At 40.9% G+C, this 25,365-nt stretch overlaps 1 protein-coding gene across 1 annotated transcript in view; it reads left to right on the top strand.

Moving 5' to 3' along the window:
* The first annotated feature begins 372 nt into the window (after nt 1-372).
* TACC2 (transforming acidic coiled-coil containing protein 2) overlaps nt 373-25,365 on the top strand; it is a 175,982-nt gene continuing 150,989 nt past the window's right edge. The window contains exons 1-3 of the mRNA XM_048506345.1: nt 373-468; nt 5,452-5,549; nt 22,879-22,947. Of these exons, the coding sequence (XP_048362302.1) occupies nt 22,915-22,947 (33 nt within the window). The 5' untranslated portion in view covers nt 373-468; nt 5,452-5,549; nt 22,879-22,914. The remainder of the gene's footprint in view (nt 469-5,451; nt 5,550-22,878; nt 22,948-25,365) is intronic.

The following is a 25,365-nucleotide window of genomic DNA, read 5'->3' as shown; positions in this document are numbered from 1 at the left end:
GGGTGGGTCATGTCCAGAAGTGCCTTATCTAATAAGTGTGTGGCCTTATCTAAAAAGCAAGCAGGGAGGCATTCCACTTACTTTTCAATGTAGGATTGAAGTCAGCAGTACAGAGAATAAAAGTACCACAGCAGTTTATTTGTTTGGTTAACATGTTGGATTTAGTAATAAAAAATAAAACATTCTGCAATTTCTTGCACCACTTGTGAGGGTGTGTTTTGTATTTCCTTTATGCTATTTTCTCATCCAGGAACTCAGAATTCTTCTAATGAACTGACGTGTTGCAGCTTAGAGCTCTGAGGGTCAGATTCCTTACACTTCACTGCTAGGCATAGTGTTCTCAAACCTAAGCCAATTCACATTAATAGAACACTTTCATGTGATGCAGGGAGAAGGGGATCCGTACACAGAGTAGGAGTAAAAGGCAGTGAAAGATCAGGGGAAGATTCCATTTAAAAAACGTTTTAGGTAAGTAAAGCTGATGCCTCTTTTATGCATGTTTTTGACAACCTAAAGTTTAGAAATGCCATTGTTAGCCATGATTTGCAAAGTGTTACAGAAAGTGTCACAGAGAGTTATAAGGAAATGTTTTTTTCTTGACTGATACATTAATTGTTTTATTGCCCACATGACTTGAAGAGTAGTTAGAGATCTTTTCCCCCCTAATATTATGTATATGTTCCCTGATATTATTCCTAAAGTTGGAATGGAAAAGTGATGCCAACTTAAGAGGTACAAGAGAAGTTTGTAAACATTGCTAGTTATAACAAGGGGAGTTTTCTCACACAGAAGTTAGGGTCTCATTTGTTAACTTGGAAGTAGCATAGCATCATTACATAAAACAGTACATTTCTCATGGTGGAGCTCACTGCCTCCAATCACACGGGTGACAGGCACAACTGGAGATTCAGTTGCTGCAACAAATTGATACAAATTTTTTTCCATCTGCCCTAACCAGATGCTAATTTAAAATCAGATTCTTAATATTACAGGCTACTTTAAATTACACTGTTTCTATAGTCAATACCCCCTGCCCTCCCACCAACTGGGAAAAAAAGGGATTGGTCCTGGCCTTGTGCATTGATCTCCTGAAGGAACCACGACCTGAGAAATTAGAACTCAGTTTTTATTAATTCTGTGTTTTGTATTTGGAACTTCTTTTTAGTATCAGCACTGTTACTTTGACTGCTGATGGACTGGATTAGTTGCCAATATAAACAAGGCAGTAATAGAGATCCAGTGTGATATAGTACTAGGTTAGGTGTTGAACTGGGTTCTGAAACGTTCTGGTTTGAATCCCCATTCTGCCATGGAACAATCTTGTACAACATTTTGAGTCTCCTTGGGGGAAGAGAATGAGGTATAGATAAAGGTAGCCAAAAATTGTATAATAAAGCAGGCTAAAAACCTAAATACATTGGAAACCAAATATCCTAAGTCAAATCTTCTGCTAGTCAAAAGAGCTAGGTAGGATAGAAAGAAGAAAATGTGAAAATGAAAGATGAAAGTTAAATTAAAGCTGAAATGAATTAATTGATACAATATTGGACAAAAAATTCAGCATTTATTATTCACAATACATGCTGATGAACATCACACTAGCAATGTATAGGGATCTGTGTATCACTTTAGTATAAAAACCTTTACTGCAGTATTTGAACTTACCCTCTTCTAATGTAATTTCAGTGTTTAAAAAGTAGTGTTTGGACAGAAATCTTGTATTAGCACGACAAACGGCAAACATTTAGAAAGTAAAGGCATTCGAAGTAAGTTGATTTTGTTTTTACTGATTACAATTTATTCAGCTATCTAAATTCAGTTGCTCGGATGATAAATCCCACTAGGAAACTTTTTTCCCCCCAATTCATTGACTGGCACAGTTGCCATCATAAAACTCACTGTGATGATACATAAATACAGAACAGCTGGAGGAAGGCTCTGCAATTGTGCTAATCTCACTGAAGATTTAACTGATAAAGATTGGGGGAGGGAGCACTTAAGACTAAGACAACAGCTGGGAACCATATCTCTAGGGATAGCTTGTTGGCCCCAGGATAGCCCAGAGTCACAGTCATGAGTCCAATTAACAATCAGATGCATTATGCTGTGTCATTATTGAACCAATGCTACACTCGACAGAGGTATGTTAACTTGTAGTATAGAGAACGTTATATAATCATACTAGTCCACAAAAAATCTAGAAGACAAGAAATAAATTAAATGCATTGTTTCTTGTTTTTAGTATTTGTGAATTCCTTTTGCTTGTTTCCATGTTTCTAATTTTTAATAATGTTTTTGAACATTTTTTTCTCCAGTAAAGAATGCTGAGAACTTAAAGATCTAACCAGTAGTACCACACCTTTCCTCAAAGGAACACAGAGCAGTATATCTAGTTTTCCTCTCTATTTTTTTTGTCCTGACAACATTCCTGTGAGGTGGTTTAAGAGTGAGGGAGAAATCAGCCTCATCTTACCTCGGGAGCTTAGTGGCTGAAAGGAGATTTCAATCTGGATCTCCTGAATCCTATTTCAGCACTATAACCACTACACATCTCTGTCTCTTCTAAAATGGAAGCTGAGATTCTCTTTTAGCAAATTCCTGTTGGCTGCTTGAAAAGGCTGCATGCGCCAATTGGGTAACTTTTCCTCACCAGAAACAGAAAGGTAAAAACAACAAGGTTAAAAAAGGCAAAATTTTACTGCTGATGATATAACCTAAGGATGACATCAGATTGAAAGCTCCATTCTTGTTTTTGATAAAGTAGATGCTTGCCTGCAGTCTGTAAGCTGTCAGAAAGCTCTGTCGGTTTGCTACAACAAACTAACCAATAAATATGATGGAACTTAACGTAGTATGATTTTTTGGGTTAAGGGAAGTTTGCCTTAATAAGTCAATTTCCTTTCAATATAGAAAATCTGGGGGTCTTCAACCAGGCCTTCATCTTAGGTCTTCTTTGGTTCCTTGCCAAAGCTGAAGCTTTGTGCACTAGGATATATCAAAATCAACCACTTCTGCTGCTTATCAACCAATTTTGCTGCTTATCAATCAAGACTGCTTATATACCCGCTCCCCCAATCCTCACCCCTCCAAAACTGTGTACTTTCAGTTCAATAATACTTATTTTTGTTCAGGAGAAAATGCTTGGTAAAATATGCAGAAAAATAAATTATTGCCAGAAAAAGTTCCAAACACAGTGGTTTCTTAATTAAGATTACCATGTAGAGTCACATAAACATTTTGAAAGCATCCTTCCCTTGCTGGTTAGTTTCAGATTTCAAAGATCAGTACTGACTTCAGTGCACCAAAGAACATGCCCCAAGTTCATAAAAGGATGTGGTCACACTGATTCCTCCCTACTGGAGATATCCCCTTTTCAGGATCCTGTGCTCAGAAGCAGTATTTCAAAAGGGAATATTTTGGACAGCATTGGGAGAGAAGAAGTGGGGAAATTGTGCTCTGATGTTTGCAGATTTAGGGCAGAAGAGCAATTGATGTGCCAATGTTTCAGACATCAGATCAAAATATTTCAATATCTTTTCTAGGATACCCAGCGAAATGGGAGAGTCAGGTAGACTCCCTTTCCTTTTGGACAGTTCTGATAATGAAACTTGTGAATTGGTAGCACATTTTTTTATTGGAGGTGATGCATAACCAATAGTTTACATTTTATCTTACACTTTTGTATCTGTATACTCCTTTATCACAGTTTTTGTGTTGTGTTATGATTTTATTTTTGTATTATGCAAAATAAAGGCTTATTAATTAGAATTAGAAATTGTGCTCTGTAGGTGGAATCTTCTGGTGAATCCAAGCCTTGGGGCCAAACTGGGTGACATGTCCCTGACTTCACCCTGAGAACACACCATTGAGCCCTCCGGGGATAGGGCGGTATACCAAATCAAATAAATAAATTGTTTTAAAGTGTGAGTTCCCTCTTAACTCCATCTCGAGTCCAATTCTGGTTGGGACGCCTATGGCATAGTGTGGTAGAGGAGGGGATCCTGCTTTCCCCCATGCAAAATTTCTGACCCCAAACAGTTGGGGGGGGGCCACAGTGAATCTCAAGTAGGGTTATTTTTGGTTTCATGAATAACAATATTATTAGTGTGAATCTGCAAAGCACTGTTTCATAGATTTCTTCACTCATATAGTCTATAGTGCTGGTAATGTGAAACCATCAACATACCTACTGATTTATAGTTTATATGAAAAAAATGAAAGAACCTTGTTTTATATCTGCACTCTCAACTCTGTTTCTTGGAAACAACATTAGGAATTGCTGCACATTTGCAATGCACTTCTCAGCAGGTCTGGAACTTCAAAGGACTGCATTCTTTGACTAATTAATTTTTTAAAATGAAGTACAAGCTAGGACATGGCATTTCATTGTTTAGCTTTTGGATAAAATACATGATGCAGCTAAGAGCCGTAGCACTGTGCTCTATAAGATTAAAAGAGTTTACCACCCTGATCTGGGAAACTGGAAGCCCACTGCCAAATGGTGGACATGCTATTGTGTCTTCAGTTCCTTGGAAAACACTGTCAGATGAAGAACCAAATATGAAGATACATCAATTGTTGCATGAGTCCCCCCTTCCGCCCTTGGGTGAATAAATTCTTCTTTCCATAGCAGCCAGTTTTGAAGTTGTGCATGTGAGCTGTGTGTAGAATGGTGTCACTATATCGGGCATGTCTGAAAAAAAGGAGATCAATTTGTTTTTGGTTTCATGGGTGCTTATAGGGCCTCTAGAAGACTTGCTTGAAAGAATATTTATGTGCTTCTCAAGAAACTTGCATTTAAGATTAGATCTGAACTGATAGGCTTCTGTAATCCAAATTGTCTCCCTTCACACACAATCATATGCAAACTGCACAGTTTTGTCTCATTTTTCCCACTTTCAAATTTTTGTTCTTAATTGACAGCATTTGTGGAGATTGTGAGTTGTATGCTGTTGACCTCTCTGCATATTCAGCAACACCTCCTATTTAAGAATCATTTAACATACTCCTCAGGTCTACCTCTGTTTGCTTCTGCTTCCTCCATGGAGTGCAGAGTGGCATAGATTTTGTGGGGAATGACCAAACTCCTCATGCAGAAATAGTAGCTGTAAAATTTTGTGCACTAGGCCTGACCTAGATGGCCCAGGCTAGCCTAAATCTTACCAGATCTCAGGAACTAAGTAGGATGATCAACACAGGTTGGGTGAGAGACCATCAAGCAACATCAAGGTAATTATGCAGAGGAAGGCAGTGGCAAAACATCCCTGTTGATCTCTTGCCTTGAAAACCCTACTGGCTCACCATAAATCAGCTGTGATACGGCAGTACTTTATGCACACACACACCACACAACACACACATGATTGTTTATTGACTGTGATGCTAACTTAGTTTAGGGAACATATTATGAACACTGGCCTTGTCATAAGTTCTTTCTATAACCTCTTCCAGCTATTGAAATAAGCCTGATCTGATGGGAAGCTGCAGTTTTTCATCAGTTTTTGTTCCACAACATTGTGACAGAGTTCTGTTGTTCTCCCATCAATAGTGTGAGTATTGTTCACTGATTGTCAGTTTTTATATTGGTTTTAATTGGGCTGTCTGGTTTGTTATTGTTATCGGGTTTTTTGTTTCATGAACCATCTTGGGTTTACTTGAGCAAAGAAAGGCAAAGGATTCCATTCACCTGCATGACAAGAAGTACCTTAATACATCTGTCTGTTTTTGAATGAGACCAAAAAGTAGTTAAAGGATCTGTGAAGTGAAATACTCAAATGGGTTGCAGTACAGATGGTTTGAGTTATCTTATTGCAAGAGAAAAATATTAGAGGGAAAGGAAAATGTACTGAGAGAAGCTGCTGGTGAGACATCCAAATGGTTTTATTGCTCACTGTTTCCAAGCCATTCGAAATAGTAAGCTAAAGGCTGTACTTAACCACTTTTTTAATGAGAACTGTTACGGGTACCCACAAATATGGAGCATTGCACAGCTTTGCTGAGCCAAAATACACCATTAAGTTGTAGTTTACGAAACCCGTGGTCAACAGTTGTTTCATATTTTTGTCAGAAGCTTGAGTTGTTGGACACATTGCAAGAATCATTTATTTGTTAGTGGGAAAGTAATCAAGATATTTCCAAAATCGTTGATGGTTTACATATTACTCAAGCTGGCTTCACAATTTGTTAAACATATTTTGCAATGTTCTTATTAGAAGAACTGTTATAAGCTGCTTCTAACAGTCTGACTTTCCACCACAGCAGTGCTCAACACTTGTGTTTATATAAACATGAAACCAGCAATTATACAAAGTTGCTTATGCTATTTGTAAAACAAAAAGCAGTATAAATTTAACCAATCTCTGTGCCAATGCTTTTCTAATTTGAAACAAAATATACGAGTTACCTCAATCTGCATACTAGAAGCCTTCTACATTCTATTGTCAAAGGCTTTCACAGCTGGAATCACTGGGGTGTTGTGTGGTTTCTGGGATGTATGGCCGTGTTCTAGTAGCATTCTCTCCTGACGTCTCGCCTGCATCTGAAGATGCCAGCCACAGACACAGGTGAAATCAGGAGAGAATGCTACTAGAACACAGCCATACAGCCCGGAAACCACACAACACCTTCTACATTCTGATGGCAGAAAGCCATTATGGTATATAGCACTTAGGGTACTAGAATTTGAACTTGGGGAATGGTTCGCCCTACAACGTACCAGAGTTTACTGTTCAGACTTATATTGGTTTTACAATCTTTTTCTCTGCAGGGCTAAACACAGCAGTGTAAGTTTAAGAGATAGGGCCATATGATCTGTGGAGATTTGGATGGACATTGTCTGCATATATAGACCATGTACTACAAAGTTGTTCTCTTACCATCTCTGTAGAGGAATTGTTGATCCTATTTCTTTTGTGTTGCCTATGGAAAATATAGTTATAGGCAAGAATACATAGGATTTCCTTCTTATTTATCACTTCAGTGCCAAGCAAGCATTTCAAAAACAGTTTGTTAAAATGTAGGTACACTCTAATAGTAGTGAGCTTGCAGAGGCATAACAATTTGATACAGTTGGCCTCTGCTGTGAATACAGGTGTAGGGCTAGGGTGGAATCAGTTTGTGATTTGGTTTGTGGATCTATTATCTATGAGAATATCTGATACCCCAAAAGACCCATGTCCAAGAAATCCTGGAATGTTTCCCTTAATATTAAAACCAACCCAAATCCTTTTTAAAAAAAAAAAAACAATCAATACTGAAGTCCCTAGTCTTTCTCAAAGATTAGACACAGCCAAAGACTCAAATCTTGTTTGCAAACTGGGGTTCCATGTGTGCAGATATTTTTAGGAGTGGAGACGATATGTCTGGCCAACCTTTGGCTCCTTTCCAGCTCAAAGTAGTGAGATCCATGGATAGGGTTTCTATATTCCAGAGAACCAATTATACTACAGAAGAGAATATGCTATACAGAATAAATTTTCCTGGACATTCAGGACACCAACCTACAGGAAAGAATCGTAGTCACTGCAAAAATATAAACAGGACAACAAATGTTTTCATTAAGATTACATTATTGATGTATATTATTTATTTCTAAATTAGCCACTTCCCTGACAAGGTAGTTTAGCTAAGATATGAGAATCCGTTAAGATGTGAGAATATAGATAGCAACAAGCAAGCAAAGTACAAGGGACGACAGGAAAATGTCCTTCTCTATCACTCTTTTGTACTCAAAATAGCAACTTTGTCTGAAACTCTTTGCACACTTATCAGTGAGTAAGCCATATTGAACACACTGAAACAATAGACATAGGTTTGCACAGTTGGTACTACACTGAATATCTTAATATTCCTGGATGCACTCAGTATTCCTGGATACACTCTGTGTTTGCAAATGGACATCCTACTATTTATTACCTGTTGAAGATGAAACCAGAGCTACAGAATTACCACATGTTGCCTTTGTGGACATGGGCTCAAGTGCGAATCCGGAAATAAGATCTGGGCAGCTGTGCAAGGGCTTCCCAGCTAATTCTGGCCTGTCTGCATGCTGGCTGAGCCAGGTTGGCCCTCCACTTGGCTGCAACCCATTGTGGGCTTTGCAGGTCAGGCTTCCTCCAAGGGGACAGGGGGCTGGAGCATGATTCTGGATCCTCGCTGTGTCACCCCAGCCCCTCCCTTTATAAACTCCTGGCTTCAGTTCCTGTTCTTGTTGTTTGTGCATGGTGGACCTACCCTCCCTCCACATGTTTTTAAGTGTTTACCCTTTATGCTTCTTTGTCATATCCCATGGCAGTTTGGGCATTGGGCCAGATCCATTTATGGGAGAGGGTGGTACTTGTGTGCCCCCCATTTTGGCCTCCCATAACAGGTCTTGGGGATTGTTCTATGATGGATGCCCAGCTTAGAGGGCTGTCACATGGTTCCACTCCCAGGTGGTAGAAAACTGTACTTATACGGAACCACTGACTCACCACTCTGGGGTTTCCTTTCAATTCCAAATCTATTTTCCAACCTATTTATATCTTAGGAACTCTCTCTCTCTCTGTGTTTATTGCATTGAATCACGTGCTTGTAAACCTCTTATACCTACAATAAAGAGTGTCAAATTTACGTTATATTAATCTCTGTGGATTTTCTTCCAAGAGCTGATCTTCGTATGCATTGGTATTAAAGATTCCCTATCTTGCAATATTAATAAGCAGTCTGCTCTGAGCTAATTTTCCCCACATTATTGAGAGACTCCATCCATTCTGGGTAACAAAAGGCCCCCCCCCCAAAAAAAAACTGTAATTTTCTTGGAACTATCCTTTCCAGATTGTTTAAAATGTTTTTCAATGTGCTGAAGTCACATCAAGCAAAGAGAAAAGCCCCTTCTTTAAATAAAAGCCTTCCTGCCTTCTGAAAACAGATACCCTGACACTGCTAGCAGTTTGCTTTTATTAGTGGAAAATGATGACATGGGAATATAAATAGTGTCAGAGGCAGACTGGCAAAGCAATAAGTTCATTAGAAGAAGTGGTTCAGGGATATTTGTGTTTGTGTAAAGCAGAATGGTGTGTGCCATCTGGAGCAGCAGAAGCTGGCTCCATCAACTTCCTTCCCAACAAGGCAAGAGGAGGACCTGCTGGAGGCTATTTTCCTTCACAGCTGAGTGATCCAATTAGATGGAAAGATCATATGGTTAAGTAACTGCTCTTAATCACCAAGTCACAACAAACTCAGATCCCAATTTTAAAAATTGGTTTTGTGTCCTATATAAATACAGTATTTGACTGTTCAGGTTTATAGAGTAAATAGCAATAAAGTTGGTTAAATGAGAAAATTCAATGGGTTCTAGAAAACAGTTGTTTGTAAAGGTGGATCCTGGGCTTTACAAAGGTGGGGTGGCCAGGGTGCCTGTGAAGATGGGGAGAGTTCTCCCCATCTCCATAGGTACACACACACACCCCATTTGCAAAGCTAAATCCTGGCTTTACAAAAGGGAGAAAGCCAGCAGGGTGCCTGTGAAGATGAGGAGAGTTCTCCCCATCCCCTGGTTACAAAGCTGGATCCCAGCTTTAGAAAAGGTGGGGGAGCCAGCAGGGTGCCTATTGCTTTTGTGCAGCCACTTTCTCAATGGTACTCCCTCCTCTTTGGAAAGCATGAAGGCAGGAGCTACAGCTTTTGCAAGGGTTGCTGGGTAGTGTAATCCTTGACCTTCCAGGAGAAGCTGGAATCTGGGCCCTCTTGGATGGCTGAGAACTACACTTCCCAGCATCCCTCGTTTTTCTGGTTCATCATCAGGAACAGTTATATAATACGATACCACAAGAGTCAATAACCATGCTCAGTATGCCCATGTAATTACCCTTGTTTTTTACTGGAAGGTGGCTTTCTCCTTCCTTCTTTCTTGTTTCTTTCTTCATTAGTACATTTCTGAACATACAGCCTTATGCTCAAGTCATCCAGACTATTAAACTCTTGTTTATATTCTAAACGCTAGCCCCCCAAGCAACCAGAATGGCTACAGGTGTTCTCAAACATTCTTCCATCTGTAGCAATGGTGTCACCCTAAGCTAAGGTGACCAGATTTTTACTATTGAAAAGTAGGCTACAGGTGTTGACATCAGAAGAGCACACTGCTCTTTTATGGGTACAAGCTGGTCAGAACAGCACAGGCACCAAGTGGGCAGCAGGAGGGAGCTGGCCCACATGTCTCCCAGTGCCTCTGGGGCGCTTCCCCTGTTTCCCTGATCTTGGGAGCACCGCAAAAGGCAGTGTGTTTAAGCGGGGTCACAGGCATATGCTCAGAGGTGCCACCTTTTTTATTTTCTTTGCTGCTGTTGTTTTGGCAGCAGGCTGAGGTGTAAAAGCAAAGCTGGTGAATTAAACTTTTCCCAAGAACATAAGAACATAAGAACAAGCCAGCTGGATCAGACCAGAGTCCATCTAGTCCAGCTCTCTGCTACTCGCAGTGGCCCACCAGGTGCCTTTGGGAGTTCACATGTAGGATGTGAAAGCAATGGCCTTCTGCGGCTGTTGCTCCCGAGCACCTGGACTGTTAAGGCATTTGCAATCTCAGATCAAAGAGGATCAAGATTGGTAGCCATAAATTGACTTCTCCTCCATAAATCTGTCCAAGCCCCTTTTAAAGCTATCCAGGTTAGTGGCCATCACCACCTCCTGTGGCAGCATATTCCAAACACCAATCACACGTTGCGTGAAGAAGTGTTTCCTTTTATTAGTTCTAATTCTTACCCCCAGCATTTTCAATGAATGCCCCCTGGTTCTAGTATTGTGAGAAAGAGAGAAAAATTTCTCTCTGTCAACATTTTCTACCCCATGCATAATTTTATAGACTTCAATCATATCCCCCCTCAGATGTCTCCTCTCCAAACTAAAGAGTCCCAAACGCTGCAGCCTTTCCTCATAAGGAAGGTGCTCCAGTCCCTCAATCATCCTCGTTGCCCTTCTCTGCACTTTTTCTATCTCTTCAATATCCTTTTTGAGATGTGGTGACCAGAACTGGACACAGTACTCCAAGTGTGGTCGCACCACGGCTTTATATAAGGGCATGACAATCTTTGCAGTTTTATTATCAATTCCTTTCCTGATTATCCCCAGCATAGAGTTTGCCTTTTTCACAGCTGCCATACATTGAGTTGACATTCCCATGGAACTATCAATTAAGACGCCCAAATCCCTTTCCTGGTCTATGACTGATAGCACTGACCCCTGTAGCGTGTATGTGAAGTTTGGATTTTTTGCCCCTAAGTGCATCACTTTGCATTTTGCTACATTGAACTGCATTTGCCATTTCTTAGCCCACTCACCTAATTTATCAAGGTCCGCTTGGAGCTCCTCGCAATCCTTTGTGGTTCTCACCACCCTACATAATTTGGTATCATCTGCAAACTTGGCCACCACGCTACCCACTTACTTCCAGGTCATTTATGAATAGGTTAAAGAGCACTGGTCCCAATACGGATCCTTGGGGGACACCACTCCCCACATCTCTCCATTGTGAGAATTTCCCATTTACACCCTCTTTGCTTCCTGTTTCTCAACCAGTTTTTAATCCATAGGAGGACTTCCCCTCTTATTCCTTCATTGCTGAGTTTTCTCAACAGTCTCTGGTGAGGAACTTTGTTAAAAGCCTTTTGGAAATCCAAGTAGACAATGTCCACTGGTTCCCCTTATTCACATGCCTATTTACACCCTCAAAGAACTCTAGCAAGTTTGTAAGACAGGACTTGCCTCTGCCAAAGCCATGCTGACTCTTCCTCAGCAGGTCTTGCTTTTCTACATGTTTTATAATTTTATCTTTAATGACAGATTCTACTAATTTACCAGGAACAGATGTCAAACTGACTGGCCTGTAATTTCCCGGGTCCCCCCCCTAGATCCTTTCTTAAAGATTGGTGTGACATTGGCCATCTTCCAGTCTTCAGGGATGGAGCCTGATTTCAAGGATAAGTTGCATATTAAAGTGAGAAGATCAGCAATTTCATGCTTGAGCTCTTTAAGAACTCTTGGGTGAATGCGATCTGGGCCAGGGATTTGGTAGCATTTAGTTTATCAATGGCTGCCAGAACTTCTTCCTTGTCTACCACTATCTTCGTTAGTTCCTCCTAAGAAGCTCCTAAGAAGCTTGGTTCAGGTGCAGGAATTTTCCTCACCTCCTCTTGGGTGAAGACAGATGCAAAGAATTCATTCAGCTTTTCTGCAATCTCCCTGTCATCTTTTAGCACACCCTTTGTTCCTTTGTCATCTAACGGGCCTACCGCTTCCCTTGCTGGCTTCCTGCTTTTGATGTACTTGAAGAACTGTTTGTTGCTGGTTTTGATGTTCACAGCCATGCGTTCCTCATAATCCTTTTTTGCCTCCCTTACAGCTAACTTGCTTCTCTTTTGCCACCATTTGTGTTCTCTCTGGTATTCTTTATCAGTTAAGTTGGACTTCCATTTTCTAAAAGACATCTTTTTTTCCCTAATAATTTCCTCAACGTCCCTTGTTAACCATGGTGGCTTTCTTTTGGACTGGGCGCTGCCTTTCCTAACCTGTGGAACACATTCCAGTTGAGCTTTTAAGACTGTGTTTTTAAATAACCTCCAAGCATCTTGGACATTTTTGACTCTCTTGATTTTCCCTATCAGCTTCCTGCGCACTATCCCCCTCATCTTTCAGAAATTTCCCTTTCTGAAGGCGAATGTAACTACATTAGTAGTTGTCACTTGTTCGCATGCAGAGATACTGAATCTGACAGCATTGTGGTAGCTGTTCCCTATCGGCTCAACAACACTGACTTCCCGCACCAGGTCCTGGGTCCCACATAGAATTAGATCTAGGATCACATCCCCTGGTTGGTTCTACAACCATCTGCTCTAAGCCACAGTCATTTAGCATATCCAGGAATGTTCTCTCCTTACTATGACCTGAACATGCATTTTTCCAGTTTATATGGGGATAGTTAAAATCGCCCATTACCACGGCATTTTTGCTTTTGTTGGCCTCTAATTTCTTTTTCCATCTCAGAATCCTCTTGTGCGCTTTGGTCAGGGGGACGATAATATATTCCGAATGTTAAACTATGCTTCACCCTGGTATTGATATCCACAGTGCTTCTGTAGATGAATCAGCTCCCCCCTGCATTGTCTATTTTTATGTGACACTATGCTGTCTTTGATGTAGAGGGCCACCCCACCCCCAATACGCCTCCTGTCCTATCCCTTCCTGTAGAGCCTTGTAACCTGGGGATAACAGGCATCCCCACTGGTTCTCCCTCATTCCACCATGTCTCATAGTGGGATGCCCACTATATCAATGTCCTCCTCTTCAAAACTCTGTACTCCAGCTCCCCGACATTTTGTGGGGTCGAATGCTTCTACTCATTAGCATAGAGAGACACTTGTATACTCTGTCTCTGTCCCTAACCTGGGATTTATGTGTTTTGCCCTCTAGCCTTTTTTTGTAGACACTCATCACTTATCCACATTGCTATGTTCCTCACTTCTGTATGTAGGTTGATTTAAAAAAACCTCCTTTTCTCTGTCTGCATCCCCATGGACTCTGTGGTCTTCGAACCCGAAGTCACCTCAGCTCCTGTCGGCTTTCCCCCCAGGAATCAGTTTCTAAAAGCTGTTCTTGCCACCTTTTTTTAATGTTGAGAGCCAGCAGCCTTGGTTCCTCTTTGGTTAAGATGAAGCCTCGTCCCTTTTGGTACAGGCCTGCCTTATCCCGTAAGCAAGGTTCCCAAGTTCCCTTTTGACAAATCTTTGAAACCCTCTGCCTTGCACCTCACCTTCTCTCATCCAATTTCCATTGAGACCCTGGCAATACTCCGCTTGCCTAAAGGCTAAGCCTCTGGGCGCATGGAACAGGTAACGCATTTCAGAGGGAAAATGCCACCTTGGGGGTCCTGGATTTTTAACCTTTTTTCCTAGCAGCCTAAATTTAGCTTCCTAGAACCTCCCGGCTACATTTCCCAATGTCATTGGTACCAATGTGGGACTCACAACTGCTGACTCCACCCCAGCACTGTCTAACAGGCCTCATCTAGACGTGAGCGTGGACATCCGCGAACTCGGGTGACCAGGCAGGCAAGTCACCATCTTGCGGTCATCATGCCTGTCAAGCAAACCCAACTCTCTATATATTCCTGATGATCGAATCACCCACTACAAAGGGGAGCCCCCCCACCTCCCCCGAGGTGGGTATCCTCAGTGCTTGAGAGGATAGCTGATCACCAGTTAAGGAAGGGATCCCATCTAAGGGAGCTTCTTCCCCCACCTCAGACTGGCACCCTCTGTCACCCAGACTCTCATTCTCCATGACATCTGAAGAGATGTCACCTTGGGAGTGGGACACGGCTGCTAGGTCCCTGAAAGCCTTGTTTGTTGCCCTCTCTGCCTCTCTCAGCTTCTCCAGGTCTGCCACCTTGGCTTCAAGAGAACGCACACGTTCCTTGAGTGCCAGGAGCTCATTGCAGCGAGGGCACACCCACGACTTCTGGCCTAGTGGCAGATAGTCATACATGTGACACTCAGTGCAAAACACTGGCAAGCATAGTAATGGGATTTTTTTTGCTTAATTTGCATATGTCAAGCCATTATCAAATGCATAGCATCAAAAGCAGTAAAAAATGCCAATCCTGGTTACAAAGATTTTAATTATGCATCCTATTTCGGGAAGCCTTCTATCCAGCAAGTTGCTCCACTCACCTGCATCCTGTATTAGCGACAGCTCAGTCATCCTCCCCAAGGCACCTAAGAAATACAGGGGACAGCCCAGACTGAGAGAGTTGGCAATCCTATTTCTTGGTTCTCTTCATGATTTCCTGTTCAGTGAAGTCTGGGCTGTTCTTCACTTCTGTCCCTATATGTTACTTGTGAGCAGACAAGACTGGTTCCACGACCCTTGCTGCCCCATTGCCTCCTCTTCCTTCCCATCTGTGATGCCTCCTTAGGGTTTACTGGGATAATCTCCCCTTCCTGCATCAGAGAGGGTGGGCTCTGGCTTATGTGACAGGCAGTGGCACCAAGGCTACAGTGGAGTGTCTAATGACTCCTTTGCATCTGGGTCTTTTTGGTCCATGATGCTGGTCTTGGATATGTGGGTTGTGTGTTGGAGCCCTGTTATTTTCCTCTTTTTTGTTTTACTTTTCAGGGGACTGGGGAGAAAGGCTTGGAACAGGGTTGGTTGTGAGTGGGCAGTTTGCTGGCAGTTTGACTCTTGCTAGGGCAGGGGTGTGCTTCCTGTGTGCCACATGGGGCGTTCTTTCCCTGTGGGATTGGGGAGATGCTCTGGCCACTTGTTCTATGGGAGTGGAGGAAGAGCTGTTGATTATTCTTTCCTCCTTTCTACTGCCTCTCAGTGGTGGTGGTGGGGTGTGTGGTATTGAGAGCAGGCAGAGATTGTCTGTACCTGTGCAAGCCACTCAAAGGGGCACTCCTACATGTTTGGTGTATGCTGCCTGGGGTTGCTTTGGACTCTGGCATGCTTGCTATGACATCTGAGCCCTGCATAGCACTGTGTGTCATTATTTCTCCCTATGGAATATCCATAGGGCACAGACTAGTAGGAACTTCTGTTGCTCTGGGGGACCTCAAGATTGGGCTGTCCAAAAAGTAGGATATAACATTCTTTCTAGGTGTGTCAACTAGAAAGCATGACATTCAGACATTAAGCTTTCCATTATTCAAATGGGAGAGTCCATGGTTGAATTTTCTTGTGCAATAGTATTGCCTTCATGCACCCATACCACACCCCACTTATAGTTTCTATGTTTGTTGTTTCATGTCTAGATTTTGCATAACCATTACTGAGGCAGCTGAGGTTTGCAAATGCTTTCAGCAGACTGTAATGTACTTCTATGTAAAGGAGAAGAAGAATGGCAAAAGTGCAAGATACTGTTGTTTTGGCCTGTGTTGCATTATAAAGAACATGAACCTTTTGTTTCTTTACAAAAATGTGTAAAATGATTTCCTCTTCATAGCATCTGAAGAAGCAACCTCAGATTTATGAAAGCACAAGCTGGAATAAATGTTGTTAGTGTTTAATGTGTCACTGAATTTCTGTCTTATTTTGTATTGAGCCACCATCCTGCCAAGAATTTGATGTCTGTCCACCTACCTTTGCATAGAATCAGCCTGTATGTCTCTATGTGCTAAAACCACCACAGCACTATACAGAAGCAGGTTGCTCCCTTGCCTCTGGAATCTGCTTTGGAGAAATATATTGGCTATTTATGCAAGAAAGCTTTGTCAACATCTCTTTTGTACTCCTTGGAGTTGACATTATGTTAATAGCAATTAAGTCATACCATAAACAGAGGCCATGCTGCTAGCATCACCAGGTTCTATCTGCTGACCTCTGCCTTTCCAGTGTGATTCATTGGTAAGTTATTTGCAGCTAAATGCTGCATCTTGCAGCAATTAATTTCTGAAGACAGCACAGGCAAAAAGGGAACACTGAACTCATTAAAAACACACATTATGGGTTTGAAATAGCAAGGAAGTTGCCTTTTGTTGTTATTGTATGCACTCCGGAGCTTTTCCTAGCAGCCTAACACGTAGAAATTATGCAGATGAAGGCATCTGAGGCTATTTTCTTCTGCAACAATATTATTGGTGGGTAGGTAACTTTTATCAAGGTTGCTTGCGAGCTGGAGACCATGGTTAAATTTCTTCATGCAGCAGGCAACTGTGACTTCTTTTCCTGTTTCTGTTGTCTGCTCATCTACCCTACCTGCTGTCCCATCCATATCCCTGCTTCATATTCTAGAGCAGGGGTAGGGAACCTGCAGCTCTCCAGATGTTCAGGAACTACAATTCCCATCAGCCTCTGTCAGCATGGCCAATTGGCCATGCTGGTAGGGGCTGATGGGAATTGTAGTTCCTGAACATCTGGAGAGCCGCAGGTTCCCTACCCCTGTTCTAGAGATATCTCAGTCATCATACCCTTTCCCTGCACAGGTGGCTTGTTGAAAGGCAAACCAGTTTATGGGACTCCTGGTGCCATCTAAAATTATACTTTGTATTGGAGGTGCTTCATATGTTCATATAACCATGGAATGATCATACTCCAAGTGATGTGCTATTGAACTGAAGCAATGTGAATCAGGTTCGATAGTTGGGAATCAGGTTCAATAGTTGGGAATCAGGATCTATAACAAATATCACAAGCAATCCTAGCATTTAAAAATTATTACATAATATTAATATTACATAATATGTTAATATATAAAAGAAGAGTCTCTCACAGTTTCATATATCCAATTTCACTTGATACGGCAATCAACTATTGCAGTAGCATGCAAATTTTGCCCATTTATTTCTCATAACTATTCTAGTAGCTTCCTCTTCTCAGATTTACTTATCCGTACCGTAATGTCTAGTAACTTCCTCAGTTATTCCCTTTTTGACAATATCTCAGGAGATTTTCAAATTTTTTAAAACTAGCATTGCTTTTGCAGCAACTAGCTAGTTAAAAGGTCTAAGAGGAAATATTTTCTTTGTCACCATCTATCCTTTGTTCCTGAAATCTCAATATCTGCTTGATGAGAATTCTTCATTGTCTTCCTCTCAAGCTGTAGAGAAGCCACACACATCAGGCATGAGTTCATTCACTCTGGTGTAGCTGGTCATCTATTGCATCTCACCTAAGATGATTTTATCGTACATCATGAGTAAGAAAATGTATGGCAAAACTGTCTTTTAAACATGCAGAGGGTCATCACTTTAGGTTTCCCTTGTATTACATTCCAGATGTCAACTGAGAGTCCTGGGATAATAAACATTATTTGTAGCTAAACAGAACTGTTTTATTCTGTATGTGCAAGATATGCACATGAAATCTATAAATTGTACACTGTCTAATTCCACATTTGACAAAGAAGTATTAGAGGGTAACAAAATGTGCATTTGTGTTGAACACAGGCGTGTTTTTCTATTTGCCCAAAGTCTCAAAGATCTTTCCTTCTTTGAAGTAGAACTAATGAGTGTGTGTAACTGGTTCTGCTGAGTACCTAGGGTGGAGTCTAAGTTGCTTGTTCAACTGGTTATGCTTAATTGAAGGTGGGTCATTCAAATGAAGGCTAAATTCATGTGATCCTGAGAAGGGAAGGCATAGAACAAAAACACAAAAGAAGATGTTGCTGAAAAGAACAAGCTGCTAGAGACAGTTTCTAAACAGTGAAAGAGTTCCAGACCAACCAGAAATATTATTTTCTGTTGGACCGTAAGTGTGATAAGAACTTTCTTTGTGTTGCTATGATGTTTGCTATTTACATCACAAGGTCTCCAATGCTTTCATTGGACCAGTTTTTTGTGAGCCTGCTTTTCTGAAACACAGTTGTGTTTGAATAAATTTTACATGTTCTGAATGTGTACAAACTGGGAGTAACAAATGAAGGAAACAAAGATGATATTTTAAATTTAAAAGAATTCTTTAAGCTGTTTTCTATTAATATGTCACAAAATGTACAAATTGGGGACATAATCCTTCTGGACTTTGCAAAATCTTTTGTACTTCTTACAAATTTTGGTATTGTCAAATTAAGTATTCTGTGATTATATTATAATTCACAACTGTGTCTTAATTAATTATCTGGAGGAATTACTTCCTCAGTTCTTCCTTTTAATATAGATACGTTTCACTGCTAGTGTTCTCAGAGAACCCAGAAGCTTCATGCTGTAAGGCAGAAATAAACTGCTTGGTGCAGCACAATACAATATAAAATGAGCTACAGCTATTTTCGTTGTTTAATGTTTACACTCCTACCACAATATTTTCTCCTTTGTATTTTGTACATTTTATATCTATCTAGGGTTTTTGTTGTTGTTCTGCCTTTAAAAAGGTACCAATATCAAACATAACACTGAAAGCCTTCAAACTGCTCAAGATATCCAGGTATACTGTTCTTTTGTCCCAGTGCAAAGAGACCCACCCAATCCATGTCAGTAAAGGACTGAAATGAACAGGGATGATTCTAGGCAGGGGATGATTTGGGCATAGTTTTGAGCTCCTGGGATGAGATTTCAAGTTTGGGCATTTATGTATCATCCACCTTTGGAAACAACTAACACAATATCATACAGTGTAAGCTTAATGCAAACATGTATAAGTAATTGGAAAGCATGTTTATATTCATTTCTAAGATGTGAATTCCACTCTTTGTAGTAGGAGAAACATACCTGGGTTATCCTAATATGTGAGACTGACAGACAGTGAGTTAGTCAAAATCACCCAGTAAAATGAATTTTTAAATTCCACAGAGCAATGGCAAATAACGCAGCTCAGAAATGCTAGTTCCCTCCCTGGTATTATTATTATCTGTCTTCCCTTACCTGTTGTGACCAGTCTTGAATCTTGCTCATTACAATTAGAAGGGTGGACCTGAGAGGGAGCAACGGGACCAAAACACTGTGATGGCCTTGTCTGCCACTGCACTGAAGACTCTGAAGGTGTATTCATATGTCAGTCTCCAGGCTATCCTGTAGCCTCCCAGTCGTCCAGTGTGCTTCATGACTAAGGTCTCTCCAACAGCACTGGTTGACATGTCTTGTGAAGAAATACTGTAATTTAGCAAGACTTCTTAGCTGGTTTCAATTATCAGCTAATCTGTAGATGTTTCATCAATGTAGTATTTGTGGCTTGTCCTCTTTATTATAATTGTTTTCAATTTTTAAAAATTATGCCTGCCACCTCTTCCAATTTCTTTACTTCTAAAAAACACTAAGATTTTCATACACTGACAATTCTTAAACCAGAATCTCATCCAGAGTAATTTACTCTGAATTGCCAGTTGTACAGAAAATGCTGTAAGATTACAGAGACCATACAAAAATGAGAATATATTTACAGATGGACATTGTGTGTATCAGCCATGCCAGTGCATACAATTACGCAGATCTGCTCCTGAATGGTTAAATTGCTGCTCCACCAGAGGCTGAATGAAATTCTCCCTTTGCTCTCTCTCAGTCCAACCTCCACTTTCTAGTATAGAAGCCATAGCAGCCCTGACATTTATGAAGAGAATCATTTTTTTCTCTGTGTTCTTTCAAAAACTGATGTTTCTGAATAGGGCACTCTAATTATCCTGTGATCAGAGGCGTAGCAAGGGGGGAAAGCACCCGGTGCACTGGTGTGTCTCCCGTTTCAGAACGCCCCCACCACACCCCCGGAACACCCTTGCCACACCCCCACAGGGGCGCTTGCCCGGTGCGTCGTACCCCCCACCCCACCCCCCTGGAGCTAAACATCTGCCTGTGATTTAATATGATTTAATTTAAAGTCTCTCAAAAGGTAGAGATTCTATGAAGTGTAAACTTTCAGTTTGCCAAGATAATTAATAATATATGAAATGTAAATAAACAAGTTCTCTAACTGCCCCTAATTGCTGGTAACTTTAAGTGATGTGTGTGTGTGTGTGTGCGCGCGCTCATGCGTTAAGTGCTGTCAAGTCGCTTATGGTAACCCTATGAATTAATGACTTCCAAAACGTCCTATCATTAACTGCCTTGCTCATTGCATGGCTTCCTTGATGAAGTCAATCTGTCTCATATTGGTTCTTCCTCTTTTCCTGCAGCCTTCAATTTTTCCTAGCATTATTGCCTTTTCTTGTCTTCCATAATGTGACAACAACCTCAGTTTAGTAATTTTAGCTTCTAGGGAGAATTCAAGTTTACTTTTGATATAGAACCCATTTCTTTGTCTTTTGGGCAGTACACGGTATTCATTAACATTCTCTTCCAACACTACATGTCCAGTGAGTCAACTCCCTCAATGTCATCCTTCTTTGCTGACCAACTTTCACACCCATAAATAGTCATACAACAATATGAAGTATCTCAATTTATGACACCAGCAATGTATCCTTCAACTTAAGCATCTCGGTTAGCTCCTTCATGGACACTCTTCCCAGTCTCAATCTCCTGGTTTCTTGGTTGCAGTCTTCTTTTTGGTTGACGATTGAGCCAAAGAATAGAAATTCTTGAACAATTTCAGTTTCTTCATCTTCAGCCTTAAAGTTTTGTCATTCCTCCATAATCATTATTTTGGCATTCTGCTTTAACTTTCATCAACAATCATTTCAATTTTTCACTTTCTGCCAATAATGTGGTGCCATCTGCACATCTCAGATTGTTAATGTTCCTGCCATGAATGTTAATTCCACCCTCATCTAAATCTAATCCAGTTTTGCTCATGATATATTCTACATATAGACTGAACAGAAGGCAATTGTAAGTTACTTTGAGACTCCTTACTGTAGAGAAAAGTGGGGTATAGAAACCAACTCATTTTTTTTGTTCTTCTGAAATTCTCTCATATGCTTCAGTAACCAACATAAATTTGCAGCAAGAGCTCTTGTGCCTTTTCTAATTCCAGCTTGAACTTCTGGCATTTCTTGTTCCATAGTCTTCCACAATCTTAAAATGTTTTGAGCATCACTCACTTTACAGGTTATAAGCTTTTGAGCCCTGCTTTATTTGTGTGAGAAATTAGCGCAATGGTCCAATAGTTGCTGTAGTCTTCTTTTTCAGTACTGGAACATAGATTGTTGTAATAGCAACCAGAAAATAGTTAGAGCATATTTTTTCAAATCATGTCCTTAGAATTTGTACAGCTAGAATTGTAATTCTTCCAAGTTTAGATACATTCTTTCTGTCCCTAGAAATTCTGTTTCTAACTGGATAAGTAGATGCATTTTTGTCTTGGATATTAACTGTAGTGCATTGCATAATGTTGTGTTTCAGAATATATTGTAGGGTGTTACACATGCCTCCATGTGAATAGCTTTGCAAGTACATAATGTGCTGCTTATCCTCAATGGGTATATTAGTTGATTGTGATGGAGTAGCCTATGAATCAGGGCCAAACTACAGGTTGCAGTCTGACAGTCACATATAAAGTACCTTTGGTGGGTGTGATTTCAGTGCAAAAAGGACACATTAGCCTCCATTCTGGGGTGGTGGTGGCATTATCAGAAGTGAATTTGCCTGGGAGAAAAACATCAGGGGCACAAGAGAGAAAGGAGACCCATGTTTAGACAGAGGATGCAGGAAGGGAACAGGCAAAAATTCTTTCAACTTAGTGTCTGTTTGAAACATGTGGGTCCAAACTAACTTCTTCCTTCCTCCACTACCACCATTTGCTTTGCACAGGATATGTCTGCTTGTAGTGAAACAGCTGTAGCTGGGGATGGGATCAGATTGTAATTGTGTGAATGTGCATAGAAGTGACAGTTGTAGAGGTAAGGCTATAAGGAATGGAGTTTTTAGGGTCAAGGTCTGCATGGTGTTTAAGTACAACACTGTGTTAGAATTCAATATTAGAATACAGCTGGGGAGACCTGATTTAAGTCCCCATACATCAAGGTGTGACCTTGGGCCATTTCAGGCTAAATGTACCTTATGGGATTGTGAGAATAAGAAGGAAAAGTAAGACACATATATGCTCCCTTGAGCTCTTTGTAGCATGTGTAGGGTGAAATGGATAGATAAGAAGACCTTTGCTCTTCCATACAAATTTCCTCAAGATAAGCATGGCTAATATCATAATGTAGAGGGGAAGACACCTGTATATAGGATTTATATGTGCATGGCATAAGGATCTTTCAGTTCCAACTGCCATGTCCCTGTAACTAGTCCAGTTTAGCTGCAGCAGCTGTGGGAATGATGATTGGTATCAGGGTAGAAGCTGTAATTTTCCATTAATTTCCAGTACTTCATTGACGCCAGCCACATACATGCCACACTAGGTTTGGAAGGTATGCTGCTAGTCTCTGCAAGAGTTCTGATGAAGTACAGCTGAGTCAGGGGCTTGATGCTGGGTTTTCTTTTTGAAAACTGTATTCCCACACTGTTTACAATGATGACTGATAGCTATTGTTTCTTCCAGCTGCCTCTCCCAATTCATTGAAATCCTGGCTTCAAAATGGGTAATGAAAACAGCAGCCCTGAAAATCAGGTGAGTGTGACATTACATTGAGCTTAACTTCTGATCGTTGTGGTTTTTTTGAAAAAAAAATTGATCTCCTTGAGTCTCAGCAAGAAAGGCAGCCTACATAAATAACAATTTTCAGGAAGCTACTAAATTTTCATAATATCATTCCTGTTCAAAGACACAATATATATCCATGTCAGGCACTACAGGGGTGCTATTCTACTGGGGGAATAGCCAATGGACTGCCCCTCTTCTTCCCCTGATAATCCTTTTAAAATAGTGTATCTGGAATGGAGGTCTAATGTGGTTCAGAGAACTGCAGATCTATTGTCATACAGAGAACTGCTACTAGAATACACGTTACATAGCATTTATTAAAAAGAAAATGTCCACAAGTATACTCTCAGCACAGCACCAAATTACGGAAGAGATTTAAAATAAAAAGGTAAAATGTGGTCCATGCTACACAGCACAACCCCTCCCCCCACCCACAAGTCTGGGGAAAATCTTAAAAAGGAGGCGGCTGCTTCTTTTCACTCTGCTCACCCAAAATGAGAAGTTCAGGGGATGTCTTAAAAAATGGTGGCTGCCAGTTTGGTTCCACCTAGCAAAGGTGTCATAGGGGGAAAGAGGCTTTTCCCCGACTGTTTCACTCTCTTGTCAGTTTCACACTCCACTTGTGCCTGACATTTTGTGTGCTGCTGAAGAGATTCTCCTTGCTTCAATTTGTAAAAAAAAACTAAGACTGTCTGAGGAGGGCAGGTCTACCCATTGCTTCTCAAAGGGAGGTAAAACAGTCCTCCAAGCAGCTAAGATTCTCTTAAGCATGTCTGTGTAGTTTTTTTGGGGAAAAAAATAGGAAAATAGTATTGCTGGAATCAGCAAAGCGAGCTGAGTACAACTATGCACTTTTCTGGCTGAAAAGGTGGCCAGGATTGGAGCCTGCACAACAAGTGTCCTGGGACAACGTTCAGCAAATTGACACAGGGAGAACTCCTTCACTAGCACACAGGCATAAGCAGAGGGTAGACTGACCAGAGAGTGAAATGGTTGGACAGGAAAAATAAGACGTCTCCTGGGCACTGCATTCCACACAGCCAAGCGGAGGACCTCTTAAAGGCGCCTTAAGGAAAAAAGGCTCACTTCAAAGTGTTTTTTAAAAGGGACGCCTTGAGCATCCTGAGAATGTCTTGGGGAAAAACTGTGCGGAATTTCTTCCCAAGATACCCTTTTTAAGATCCTTAGGACAACTTATTTGTGCTGTGTGGAACAGACCTGTAATTCCTCTGCACAGGCCCTAGTGGTTGTTATATATAAGGCAAGCTCCATAGGGTTTCAGTTGTTCAACAGGGTTTCCATTACTTTGAAGTTTATGTTCAGGTGTGTAAGCCAGCACATGGCAATGGACATCTCCTACAGATCCCAGGTAACAGTTCTGTCTTGCCTCAATGGAATCAGCTCAAAAGAGCTCCTCTATCTAATACCCAAGAGTTTTATCATCTCTCTTTCTCCTCCCATTGACCAGGTCAGGCCAGGTCAAAGAGGTTTTTCCTGAAGGCTCTAGGAGATTTTTCTTGAAGTCTTTCTAGAACTTAACTCCTCCAAATCTCTGTTCTCTGCTAGATATTACCTGCCAGCTAGAGGAGAAATTGTGTTTCTCCTCAATGTATTAGCATTTCTAAAAGGTTGATGGAGGTGAGACTGAAAAGCAATTGACTTTACACCCCACCCACTTCTGCCTGTTCTCTGATAACAAAGAACAACTTTTGAAAAGTCAAGGTGAAGGTTTTACTCAGTTCAAATCTCCAAAGAAAAAATGTATTTTTTCACAGGGGGCAGTGCCTGGGAAAGGTGGAGTTTTGGAGAGGATGTGATGTTGTGCTGTAGGTTGCCTCACCAATTTCCATGAACAGAATGTTCATGAACAGAATGAACAGGGGGAATTTTTAAAGTGTCACTACATAGAAGCAATTTTTTCTTCTTCTCTTCAGTTTCTTAGGGCGTGAAATTGGGAATGGAGACAGATAATTCCCTGCCCAGTGTGGGTAAATGGGAAACCTAAATATCTTTCAACAAAAAAAACCCCTTATATATTCTCATCCTAGGTGCCTTTGTTTTCTTGGACACTCATGCTGTGTGTGAAGCACAGGATACCAAAATTTCACAATATTTCTGGTGGTTTTCTGTGTAACCATTATCTTCACAAAGAAAAAAACCCCTATGTATAAGATATTGGACTTTAGTCTCCTTTTCTCCCACAAGAATTGCTTTTTCCTCTGTGTATAAGTATGTTTTTATATTGCATGCTTGGAGGCACAGGCTGAAATACCAGAATACTTTCAAAGAAAAATGGGCAATCCACTGAAGTTGTAGAAAGCAATTGAAAACAAGCTGATACACTGAACTGACTGAGGGGTGGGGTGATGAGTGATTAGTACTTGA

Source organism: Sphaerodactylus townsendi, linkage group LG08 (assembly GCF_021028975.2).
Source record: "Sphaerodactylus townsendi isolate TG3544 linkage group LG08, MPM_Stown_v2.3, whole genome shotgun sequence".
Taxonomy (NCBI): domain Eukaryota; kingdom Metazoa; phylum Chordata; class Lepidosauria; order Squamata; family Sphaerodactylidae; genus Sphaerodactylus; species Sphaerodactylus townsendi.
Note: the sequence above shows the minus strand (reverse complement) of the source record. Positions and strands in the feature narration are given on the sequence as shown.